Source organism: Tigriopus californicus, chromosome 5 (assembly GCF_007210705.1).
Source record: "Tigriopus californicus strain San Diego chromosome 5, Tcal_SD_v2.1, whole genome shotgun sequence".
Lineage (NCBI taxonomy): Eukaryota > Metazoa > Arthropoda > Copepoda > Harpacticoida > Harpacticidae > Tigriopus > Tigriopus californicus.
Window position 1 is genome coordinate 10,250,127 of NC_081444.1, and position 11,871 is coordinate 10,261,997.

Here is an 11,871-nt window from a genome sequence, read left to right on the forward strand (position 1 = left end):
TGATCTTTCTTGGATTTCAACCCATTTATTCAAACAAGAGAATTCCATTTACAATGGCATTTAGCTGTTGTTATTGATCCAATCAATGAAAGATGGAACAGAAGTGAAACAATCAGGGAATCCAAAGTCACAACCAATAGAGGCACCGAAGGAAACGATTCCAACCAAGCTGGCGCTGCTACCGTCTCCGGTGTACAAAGGTCCACCGCTGTCTCCCTGTAAGTTATTACATAAAATGTAAGCACAACAAATAGGAGATTACGCATGGAAATTTAGACCTCCGACTCTCTGGACTATCATGGATATGCCAACGGACGCTCTTGGACAATATGACAGTATTGATAACAGAACTCTTCGAGAGTACGTTGGTATTACTCACGTTGCAAGTTCCAACACCGTTGGCGACTTCAGTGCAAATCTTGGAAGACCAATCCATGTTGCTGCCATAGATGCTGGAGGCCTCAGAATCGTCAACAACTTTCACCTTGGCCTCTTGAAGAGTGGGAGACACGTTTCCAGAATCATCTCGTCCCCATCCAGTGATGCCAATGGTGGATCCCACGGAGGGCTCACTAGTAGCCAAATCAATGGTGGCAACCTCATCTAGTATGTGTACAAATTGGGCATAAACAACAATACGATATGTACCCAAATTGTACATGTGAACAACCTACCAGTAAGATCAAAGTCTTCGTCCAAAATGATAACAGCCACGTCGTTATCAAGGGTGTCGAAGCTGAATTGTGTGTTGGTCTTGATGTTAGTACTGACTTGGGTTTGTTGGCTGGGCTCGTTGATTTCCCATCTGTGAGCTCCGGCAATAACCTCAACGAATCGAACGCCATCGGTACAATGGGCCGCAGTGACGACAACGTTGGGAGCTGATGAAAAAGTTTCAGTTTCAAACCAAATTTGAACTCTATTTTGTAACGAGTAACGCTTACCGATCAAGCTACCACCACACAGGTAGGCTTCATCCAAAAGCAAGTGAACGATGAAGGGATGGGAGTGGGGTTCGGCCTCCGAGCCACCCACAATCTTTCCAAAGTATTTGGGGTTCTTGGTGACCTCCTTGTTGATGGGAGGGATAAGAACATTACGGGGTCTGTAATGGTTGCGGGTTCTCCTTGGGAGGGTGGAGGCCTAGAACAGGAGTAGAGGCTCATGCAATGGTTGAAATCCTCACCATCCAAGGATTTCATTCAAAAACGCTTACCGAAGCCATTGCCAAGGCAAGAGCGAGAACAACGAGGAACTTCATGATGATTGCGAAGTGCTGACTCCCTGGGAGAGACAAATTGAAAACGTCGATTTGAGCCTTTTATATCAAAATATTGCAATGACGTCTCAACAGATTACTTAGGTCAATATACCAAACTTAAGCTTGTATCTTTTGTAAACACGAACGGCCTACGTTCTTAGGGATTCAGGCGAGTATTATTATTATTTTTGTTGCCCAAAATTCAAGGACGAGATATAAAACAAACAAACATGTAATGCTAAGAATTAACAAGAAAGTAGAAAACGCGTATAATGAGCTATGAGAGGGAAAGGCAATATACTCAACCAAAGCAAGGAATTCATACAGTTTTTTTAGTCCACCGTACAAGTTACAACCTACTCTCCTTGTTCAAAACATGTGACGTCCTATGTATTCACATGCTTTATAAAGATACTTGTTAAGACAAAAACCTCCAAATCATCAAAATCAACATGATGATAAATTTCTTGACCAATGAGCCAGATGTATTCGTCGATATGTTCAACACTTATGTTTTGTATATACCATTTGATATCTAGATCTTACGGACAAGTGAAACCTTCCGTTCCAAACAAGGCAACATTGGGGGAATAGAGAATGTGAAAAAGGAGCAACCAAGCTTGCGAACAGTTCATGAAATGGGTTATGCTTCCATGCCAATCGCAATTTAAAGACCTTCCCTCTCTGTTTTGATGATATTTGTCTATCGTTACTCTCTCTTCAAACGTTGGCGGCGAGGTGTATGTACTCTGCTGGTTTAGTTTTTACGTTCAAGGCGCCCTCGGCATTTTCGTCAAATCATCCTTTCAGGAATGCACCAGCCCTTGTCCCCAAGAGGATAAGGACCCAATAAGTAATATCGAAATTTTCAAATATGCTCCATTTCTTTCATTGAACAATCACCCTATTGCTTTAACAAGGAGCTTCAGCCGGCGCAAAATAAATCTTGAACCACAAAATAGCCTTTTTAAAAAGGTTGAGGCTCTAGTCACAAATATTCTTCTTTCTTATGATGGCCCTTGATGCGTAGGTTCCTGATCCTGTGAACATAAACATGGAATACGTTGGGCTTTGTTTTCAAGCTAGTTGATTGGGCACCATTTGCGGTTGAGCTAAAGTTGGGAATATTCTTCAACCAAAAACGATGGGGAGACACAATTTCTACCGCAATTTGGTAGCTTTTTGTTTTTCCCTCCATTTTCTTGATCCTACTTTTCTTCTTTTCTTGCCTCCTGAACCATTTCATTGTTATCATCAGGCTGTGTGTCCTTTGCTTGCACGCTCAACGTGTGTCGGTTTCACGTTTGTTAATCCAGTACCCGTTTGACTCTGAAACCCTTGTTTTCTGAAATCCGCCGTAGCAATAGTCATTCACGATGTTGGTTATAACGACGTTGTATATGGGTCCAGTGATCCCCAAACATCTTTTTGATGAGAACGCAATACTCAAATGACTTCAGATAAGTTTCAATCGTATTCACGAGACTTTGGAAAGATCTTAGAGCAAAAGAAAATGGAAACAAACCTAAAGGTGAGTAAAAGGATTTGTTAAACCCCTTACTAGTGAAACTTTTGGAGCGAATGTGCACTTAATAAAGATTTTTTTTATTCAAAAAAGTGAGAGACAAATGAAACGGGAGCCATCAAGGAAAGGTTTCGAGAAGCTTAATTTATGTGGGAACAACGTGTAATAACAGGCGAAGCCGGGACGAACGTTGTCCGACACATTCAAATGGCAGTTCCATTACCTAAACCCATTGATTAACTAGATGCTTCAATAGTTTGCTCAAGTACAATGAAAAATGATTGTGAACGAGACTCGAATACTTTGACTCTCTCAACACTTTAACTTCTAAAATTAGCTCTTAAGATATTAAGAAATTGACAAAGAAAGCGTTGGTCAAAATTAGAAATAAAACGCGAGTTGTGAACTCTCAAAATTCGGAACAAAGAGGGCACACAAAGAAAGAGCAAACACTACCTTAGTAAAATCTTACTTGAATTGATTTGGTTGATTTTCTCAGGCCTGGCTGAATTTGGTACAATTTTGGACAGATGCTTAGACTTTGAGGTTGCCTTCTCAAGGAATGATTCTATATTTGAGCTAATTGCTTTCCGAGAATGAAGGCATCTCACAATGGACTGAACAACCAATTGGGTTTGTTTTTCACTTTGAAAGAGCTGTGAATCTACGTTGTATCTCATAGTTTCTCTGAATGTATCATGCATTTGAGGTGTTTATATTAATTATATGTCAACCAAACTCGTTTAGCTGCACTTAACTTCACAAGTACAAATCAGTTTTTAAACTTTGAACACGCCCAGGCAACTTGTGTGCGAGTTATCCTGGCTGTCCTGATCTATGGATCTCAACAAAAGCGACCAAGGATTGATTGCACAATGATGAATACTAGCCTTTTGATAAAAATGATCGCTACGACATTTGTTAGCTGGCAACTGCTTACTGCAATATGAGTGGAATTTTAGTTTCAAGACTAGTAAAATCTACAGATACTGTCAAATTTTCCAAATAGTTTAGACCAAAGAATTCCATTCTCTGCATACTTTGTATATCTTGACTAGCTTGTTAAGCATCTCATTATTCATTGCCATTAACCCTTCCTGAACCCTTCAAAATGTCCGTTCATAATTGGAATTCCAATTTTCCTCCTTAGAATCCTCCTAATGAGCTGATCCAGTTTCTGGAATATTTTCTTCATGGATGGATAATTGCCATTGTATAGTGAGTCTGTGCGGCAACTCAAGGACATTTTGGCTCGTAAAAATTGACTATGTAATCCTTTATATGTAATGATCAGCTAGCTACGTAGATCATGGTCGCTATTTAATGCTCGAATCAAGTGCAACGAGATTAAGACACGAGACTTAATGAATTTAGAAAACAAGGAAAGCCAAAGAATAAAGTTACTCGTTGAAGCGAGTAAGGCGTCAACGGATGTCTATTAGGTCCCTGGCCAAGGCCTTATGTAGTACAGAGATATGGCTGCTCTTTCCGTGTCTTTTATAGAACTGTTGCAACTTTATGGTTCTCATGACAATGCTCAAGTTCGTATAATTTTTTTTTTATTCAGAATTTACAACCACCGCCATCCGGCAAAACGCCTGTCCATGAAATGACTGAACTTCGTTATTGAAAAGGTTCTGAAGAAACTGACACATTCAACACCATTTCTTACTCACCAAATCGACTTGCATTAACGTTGTTTGCTCTACTCTTCGGTCTTACTTTATGAGAGCGCTGTATTACGAATCAAACTGATTGATGAAGAGGATCTTCAATAGACATATTTAAAACCTTCAAAGATCGTCATTTGGCTTTAAAACTTTGGATCTGACAGCTCAATTAGGTTCTAGATATTATCAGACAATTTAAGTGCGAGGCAAGCGACTAAATCTTGTTTTTACATCATTGCTAAAAACAAATCTGGGGTTGATCCTTAACGTGTAACCGAGGCTTATGAATCAGCTCAAGGGTCAATAAGTGGCGATTAATGGACCAGATCTAACAATTTAAAATCTAAAAACAAATAAACACGTTGATATCTCAAAGCACTAATGTGCCTTGAAGTAAACAAGGGTTGAGATATAAGTTTGAGAGACTCAAAAGCTCAATCGGTTGTCTGTTCATCCTTACCGTGTGAACTACTAACTGCATCATGAAATTGTTGTTTGTCCTAGCGGCGTTGGTGGCCGTGGCCTCAGTAAGTCGGCATCACTCGTAACACTAAAATAAGTACGAAAGTTTAAAGTTTGGCATACTTTTTTCATTGGTGCCTGAATTTGGCTTGATCAAAAAGACCAATTTTTTCAACAATTTAGGTTCAAAACATGATCATTGGCCCCTCTAAGAGATGACAAAGGTCAAACATTGCATTTGAGTTGCACTCAACACGAATATCTAGTTCTTTGATCGCTTAGGTTAGGCCCTCATCGCTAAGAATTGATGTATTATTGTACTCAAACCAATACAGCTATCACGCACTTGTTAAACAAAAAAATCATTGATTTACAGGCCAATTATATTACTGTTGGGAACAAGGTGTACCGGGAACGTTCTCTTGTCGTTTCCCCTGTGTCCCATCATCGTATTCCCAATCGTGTGGACCAAAACTTTGGCAAAATTGTCGGTGGACAAGAAGCTACTCCTCATTCCCACCCGTTCATTGTCAACCTGATTTTGGACTTGTTTTACTTTTGCGGTGGCAGTTTGATCGGTATGTATGATGTTACAGTAACTGATGTTTTTGTGTCATATCTGGTCCACTGCGTAATTGCTTATCTCAAGAGCTCTCTACGTCATCCTCTCTTTGACGTGGAAACAAATTGCGCTGGCTTAAAATATAACATGGTGGACTTTTCTTTAATAAAAAGTCTTTCCCTTTATTCAATTGAACACAATTACTGAGATATCCAACTATATTCTCAAAAATTCGCCACTTCACAGAGGCAAAAGGAGAAAGACCCCAAGGTGTCAAAATTAGGTCCTTCTGTCAAAATTATGTCCAAGCCTTAAGAAGTCCTATTGCAAATTGAAATTCTAACACAAATTTCCTAACCCTAAAACTAACTCGGTTTGCCACCATCTACTGACGACTAACAAAGAATACGAAATAATTTTTCAGATATGTGGGAAGATATTTTGATGTGTTTAATTTCCTTGGCATTTTCAAATTAGGTAATATATGCCTCGTAAATCATTACTTCAGTAACATGTCAGGTGGAACGGTAAGTCGAAAAATGTCAAAAATTTGCAACGCAGCAATATTTATTTGGACGTTTGTGTGAGATAAGCAAGCAGAACGGAACACATGAAGACCTGCTCGCACGTACACGGTAACGATGACTGCATATGTAGTACGTCTTCAATTACTCTCAGCTCTACGCTAATCATTTAATTGTTCTGAAATTCACTCCTAGGCTCAGGTCCTAGACCAAATCTACTCTTGGGTTGCTGAGAGTAACATAGCCTTAAATGGAATGAAGTTCCGTTCAAAGACCTTTGGGTCAACGCCATTAAACACTCCGTTCGTAGGTAAAGGAGGTAAAAATATCGAGCAGGTTTTTTTCCATGAAGAATTTATGTGTAGTCCTCCAAGATAATGGAAAGTTCGATGAGCATACCCAGTTGAAAGTTGGTAAAGCTTTTCAAACATGTGGTTGGATATATCGCACGTTTAAGTCCAGAGATAGTATCACGATGCTAACTCTGTACAAGTCGATTTGTTCAGCCGCATCTTGAATATGCCTCTCCCATTTGGGCTCCAATTAGTTCAGCAGGTTTGCAAAAGCTCGAGCAGGTCCAAAGATGTTTTACTAGGAACATTGAAGATATGAGAGAGCTCTCGTATTGGGAGAGGTTAGAAAGGTTGGGATTGTACAGTACTCAGAGAAGGTACGAAAGGTATCTGATATTGTACGTTTTCAAAAGCATTCATGAGCTTTGTCCCAACCCAGGATTTAGGGTCAATTGTAGTGACCGTAGAGGCTTAATGTGCGTTTTGAGAGCACCTTCAAGCCCTCGAGAATCCAGGCTAGTTAAAACAATGAAGTCCAACTCTCTTCTTTCTCGGGCTCCTTCGTTGTTCAATTTGCTGCCCTCGAATATTCGTACGAAGTGTGTTGGTGTTGATCCAGTAGCAGGATTTAAGTTAGACTTGGACAAGTTTTTGACTAAAATTCTTGATCAACCCTATGTTCAAGGGCTAGCCAGATCCACCAACTCAAATTCGTGGATGGATCAAATATTATATGAATGTGGAATCAAGCAAGCAAGATAAATACCTTTTTTTCGTTTTGAAGTGCTGAGGATCCCATTCCCAACAGCAGTAAGGAAGTCCGCAAAAAAAGAGAAAGAAAGCGATACGCAAAGCTTATTACCAAATTTCTCATTCCTTGGTTTGGCTAGATCTGGAAATAATGTTTTACCGAGAGCCTCTGCATCCACGTAATCCATCATCCTCGAGTTGAATACTTATTTCGAGTTAGGGATGGAACATCCAGTTTCAATGGAGATATCGAGGGACAGCAGGCAAACTCAAAGCCTAAGGTGGAATATCATTCTCATTTGTAATAGAATGACACAGTGCCTCTAATTATGAAATATGTTTGTTCCAATTTACAGCCCCTAATGTAGTTCTCACCGCTGCCCATTGTACTGATGGTGTCAACTCGGTTAAGGTCACCGCTGGTGCCCATAAGTTGAGCGCCAATGAGCCCTCTCAACAAGTTCAGACCAGCACGAACATTATCACTAATGCCGACTTCAGTCTCGATTTGGTCGACAATGATGTGGCCTTAATCATTTTGGATGAGCCTTTCGAGATCAATGGTAGGTCCAAACTCGTTTTTTTGCCACCTGATACTGTTTAACGCTACTATAAGTCCTTTATCTGATTTCTTCTTCCGAATAGAGTTCGTCAGTACCATCGCTTTGAGCGAGGCTGAACCCGCCGTCGGAGAAATGGTCCAAGCAACCGGATGGGGTAAGACCCGCGACGGTATCCTGGCCACAACTTCGGACATTCTCATGGACGTGACCATTCCCGTTGGAGATGATGCTGACGCCGAGTCTGTCTATGGACCCGATTTGGATTACACCACTAAGATCTGCATTGACACCACGGGAGGTCTTGGAACCTGTCAAGTACGTTGGGTCTCAAACAAATCGAATAGCTATTTTCAGTCTTTAGACCGAATTTGTGGGACCAGCCAAGATAACCCATTAGCCCTATCAGGCACTTGCTTTGCGAGATAGTTGTATTTTATGAACTTTTTGGTCAATAGGGAGATAGTGGCGGCCCCTTGTTCGTGAATGACGGTGCTGATGCCGCCATTGTTGGAATTACCTCATTTGGATCATCCATTGGCTGCGAATCCGGACTCCCATCCTGCTTCACGTCAGTGCCATCTTACAACGAATGGATTCAAGATAATATGCCCTGAGTACGCACGATGATTTACTAACAAAATGAATAGAGTTCTGTATTTCTCAGCCATGCCATACTTTCCTATTCACCAATGCATTTTTTTGTCCTTTCCATCACGCGGATTTACCGTCCTCTGTTTCGTCTAGGCGCACAAACGTAGAACAAAGATAATACGCTCTAAAATGCCAAACTATCAACGTATTATTCCGCACACATGGAATATCTCAGCAACTCTTCTGGAAAGCATTTCCATTGCTGCAAGGGTAAAATTTCCAACAATTATGATATTCAGATAAGAATCAATCAAGGAGTTTCATGTTGCATGCGTGCCCGCTCACCAAAACTCTTGCAATCATCGTTTCCTATCAGATTGAACGATGAAAAATTATTTTTGAATCATTGATGAACTAGTACAAAAAAAAACATTTTTACCTAGTCATTTTTACCTTCTATCAAAAATCAATAGCTCCAAAAGGAAAACAATATTACCTGATGGTTCAACTGCCTCAAAACTACGGGAAAGGAGCCGTTGAGGAACTATAAGAAACGCCCTTAATTAGCATGATGGAAAAGACAAACCAGTGATTACTGATTCAAATGATGTAACATAAAATTCACGTCGATCAATGGCTATCAAACACTGATCTAGATATCTTTATGCACAAACTTCGAGAAATATGGACTGTGAACGAGCTTCCCGCCAAATTGGCCTGCTTTTGATCATAAGGAATCTGAGCCACTTTTCGAATTAAAGTAATAACGTAAGGAATGTAAATATCTTCAAATAAAAGCAGGTCATTTTTATGTCATTTACTTGTAAAGTGGATCGTTTCAAAGTTATATTGTCAAAAGCTTATTTAGCTAACCAACAGCAGGCCGAAAATTCGAATGTAATGTAGTGTTTACTACATAACTTTGGACGTACCTCCCGCGCTCCCCAAGCATATTTTTGGGCTCAACCTTGACCAAATTCATCTATTCAACAAGATCTTGTGGTCGTATTAAGTGCTTATTTGGAATAAAGTGAACGGTTTAGGAGGTAAGAAATTTTTGCTTCCGTTCGCAGTCCTCATCTCTAGACAAAAGTCCGTGCTTTATGCCTACTGTTTATCTGGCGTTAATAAGTGGAAAGAACAGAGGGCATAGACAGGTTCGAGTTCACACGAGGTATATTCTCGAGTCCCGCATATTACATGATCGTTACAAAAGTAAACTTTTTCATCTCGAGAGCAAGAGCAGCATGAGCACATTCAAATTGTTCATTGATGTTAATCGGATGTCTCCAATAAGTCCTTGGCCGAGAAGGACAACTTGTGTCTCGATATCACCTCCGACAAGGTCGGGTTCCAAACTTTTTTGGACACTCACTTTGCCAGCCCGATGGTGAGGGGCTCTGTTTTGCATATTAAGTGTGTTTTTTATTGGCATAGTGAGGCATTCCCGAGTATTGCTTGAGGAACTTGGTACAAGTGGCACTATGTATTAGACCTTATGCAAAATCATACATTAACACCTGGTACTCTGAGTTGTCTTACCTTACGTTGTGCGTTCCCTCAATGGATCTATGAAGTCATTCATGTCTCATTTTCACAGGATTTATTAGCCGTTAAAGGGATACCATTAAAGATACTATAAATTGAAAAAAAAAGATATTTGTCTTTTTGTTGACAATTCAGCTTTACATCATTTTTGGTCTTTCAAGGAACTACAGTTTCCAGATCTGGCTAGCTCTTGAATGTAGGATGATCTGGAATGTCTATCAAAAACTTGTCTAAATCTGACTTGAAAGATACTCTTGGATGAGCAACACAGTCTACATTTACGTACTTATTACAAACATTAGAGGGGAGAAAGGAAATACTTTTATCTAACCTGTGTATTCGATGGTATGACGGTGCTATCAAAACGTACGTTCAGCCTTTGCAGTCACTGCAATTGACCCTAAAACGTGTTTTGGGATAAAGCTTTTGGAAACTGTAAGAGATACCTTCCGTACCTTCTTTGAATGCTGCACAATCCCAACCTTTCTAGTCTCTTTACATACGAGAGCTTTTTCATTCCCTCAATGCTCCAAGTAAAACCTCTTTAGACCTGTTTAGAGCCGAAGCAATAGGCGAAGCTAGAGTGCTTGACTAGCCCTCTAGGCGAAGTATATTCAAGATTCTGGACCATCTACTTGTCCAGAATTAGCATCGTGCTCTGCACCTAATCGTGGGATGTATTGTATTCAACCACATGTTTGAAAAGCATTGCCAACTTTCAACTGGATATGCCCATCGAACTCGGAGGAAATACTCGTAAATAATTCAAATAATAAGCCTGGTCAATGTCATGACTAGGGCCGGCCAAAGCATGCATCGTGGAAACTTGCATATCCGAGATTTATCTGCAAGTTTATTACATCTGCAAATTTTGACATTTTTGACAAACTAAAGCTTGATGAGTCAACATTTGATGTGCATGCAAAGGTGTTAGCATCAGTAAGGCTTTGATAAAAAAATCAAGTTTGATTAAAACATTATCAAACTTGATTTTCACGCCTTGATTGAGGTAAACATAACTTGCTTTTAAAGACCAAATTATGAGTTGTGTAAAACTATTCAAATTTACGCTTTACATCACAGTTCCAAATTTGCTGTTGTTCACTGGGTCGAGCTGTCCGCTGGGTCGAGTTGTCTGCTGGATCGAGCGAGTTGTCGTGGGTCCAATTGTCCTGGAACCTTTTGAGTGATAAATGAACTTCTCCTTTTGAAATCAAATACATCTTGTCTTGTTTTATGATGTATGGGGTAAGTGATCAGGAGGTGGATGGAAATACCATGAGCTATCTTCAGAGGGATTGGAAACTTAATCCTGATCCATGATACAACGCATCAAGGTCGAGAAAACAGGAGCAGAAAGCGATGAGTATTTTATCACAAATTGAGATGTCACCCTATTGAAGAGATGGATAATGTCTGGAATAAAGTGAGGAGACTAACGAAACCTCCGGGGTGAGGAAGACAGTTGTTCTCGTGACCTGGAATTTTTTATAGGGACTTTCTTAGTGTTCTGTGAAAAAAATTTAGCTTTTACTTTGTGCATCACTTACACGCGCTACACCTATCAGGGCCAGGATAACTTGATGGGCTCAAGTCGCTGAAGGCCTACAAAGAATCTTTTTTTTTGTGATTACAAGATCATATAACCGCTCAACTTGACTAATTTCGCCAATCAAGTCCAAGTTTCTTTTGAGACTAGCTACAAACAATTAATTAATTACTGGATACGAAAAGCTTCCGAGCGGCAAGTCGGATGTTGGCAGAGAATTCGGCCTTGTCCTGCTTCTGAACTTGATCGGGACGAAAAGCTTCCGAGCGACAAGTCGGATGTTGGCGGAGAATTTGGCCTAGTCCTGCTTCTGAACTTGATCGGGATTGAAACGAGACCAATTTCGCCGACAAAATAGCCAGTTGTCAAAAGTAGATTGCCTCTGAAAAGGAAGAAAGAAATTGGAATCATGAACTTCAATATTTGATTTCCATCGAGGAGGCTTCTTTGAATTCCAAATTAATATTTTATCAATTAATCTTGGTTTGTACAGTCTTGTTCGAAAAATGTTCGTCGTAAGCGACCCAATTGGGGCTTGTAGGCATTTAGAAAAGGTTCTCAATTGTCATGATT

At 40.1% G+C, this 11,871-nt stretch overlaps 2 protein-coding genes across 2 annotated transcripts; one reads left to right on the forward strand and one right to left on the reverse strand.

The window, feature by feature from the left end:
- On the reverse strand, positions 1-1,359 carry LOC131881263 (brachyurin-like). Its single transcript, XM_059228083.1, has 5 exons — positions 1,217-1,359; positions 945-1,143; positions 675-881; positions 380-603; positions 1-216 (listed from the first exon to the last, which is right to left on the reverse strand). Exons 1-5 carry the CDS (start codon positions 1,259-1,261, stop codon positions 61-63), a joined length of 831 nt encoding a protein of 276 aa, XP_059084066.1. The 5' UTR covers positions 1,262-1,359; the 3' UTR covers positions 1-60.
- Positions 1,360-4,823: 3,464 nt separating this feature from the next.
- LOC131881262 (brachyurin-like) lies at positions 4,824-8,273 on the forward strand. Its single transcript, XM_059228082.1, has 5 exons — positions 4,824-4,983; positions 5,295-5,496; positions 7,404-7,610; positions 7,693-7,925; positions 8,066-8,273. Exons 1-5 carry the CDS (start codon positions 4,939-4,941, stop codon positions 8,222-8,224), a joined length of 846 nt encoding a protein of 281 aa, XP_059084065.1. The 5' UTR covers positions 4,824-4,938; the 3' UTR covers positions 8,225-8,273.
- The last annotated feature ends 3,598 nt before the right edge of the window (positions 8,274-11,871 follow it).

Coding starts and splice junctions, on each gene's coding strand:
- LOC131881263 (XM_059228083.1), bottom strand. CDS start 1,261: ATGAAGTTCCTCGTTGTTCTCGCTCTTGCCTTGGCAATGGCTTCG. Junction 882..944: donor GTGTGGTGGTAGCTTGATCG/GTAAGCGTTACT, acceptor CTTTTTCATCAG/CTCCCAACGTTGTCGTCACT. Junction 604..674: donor CGAAGACTTTGATCTTACTG/GTAGGTTGTTCA, acceptor TACACATACTAG/ATGAGGTTGCCACCATTGAT.
- LOC131881262 (XM_059228082.1), top strand. CDS start 4,939: ATGAAATTGTTGTTTGTCCTAGCGGCGTTGGTGGCCGTGGCCTCA. Junction 5,497..7,403: donor TTGCGGTGGCAGTTTGATCG/GTATGTATGATG, acceptor TCCAATTTACAG/CCCCTAATGTAGTTCTCACC. Junction 7,611..7,692: donor TGAGCCTTTCGAGATCAATG/GTAGGTCCAAAC, acceptor TCTTCCGAATAG/AGTTCGTCAGTACCATCGCT.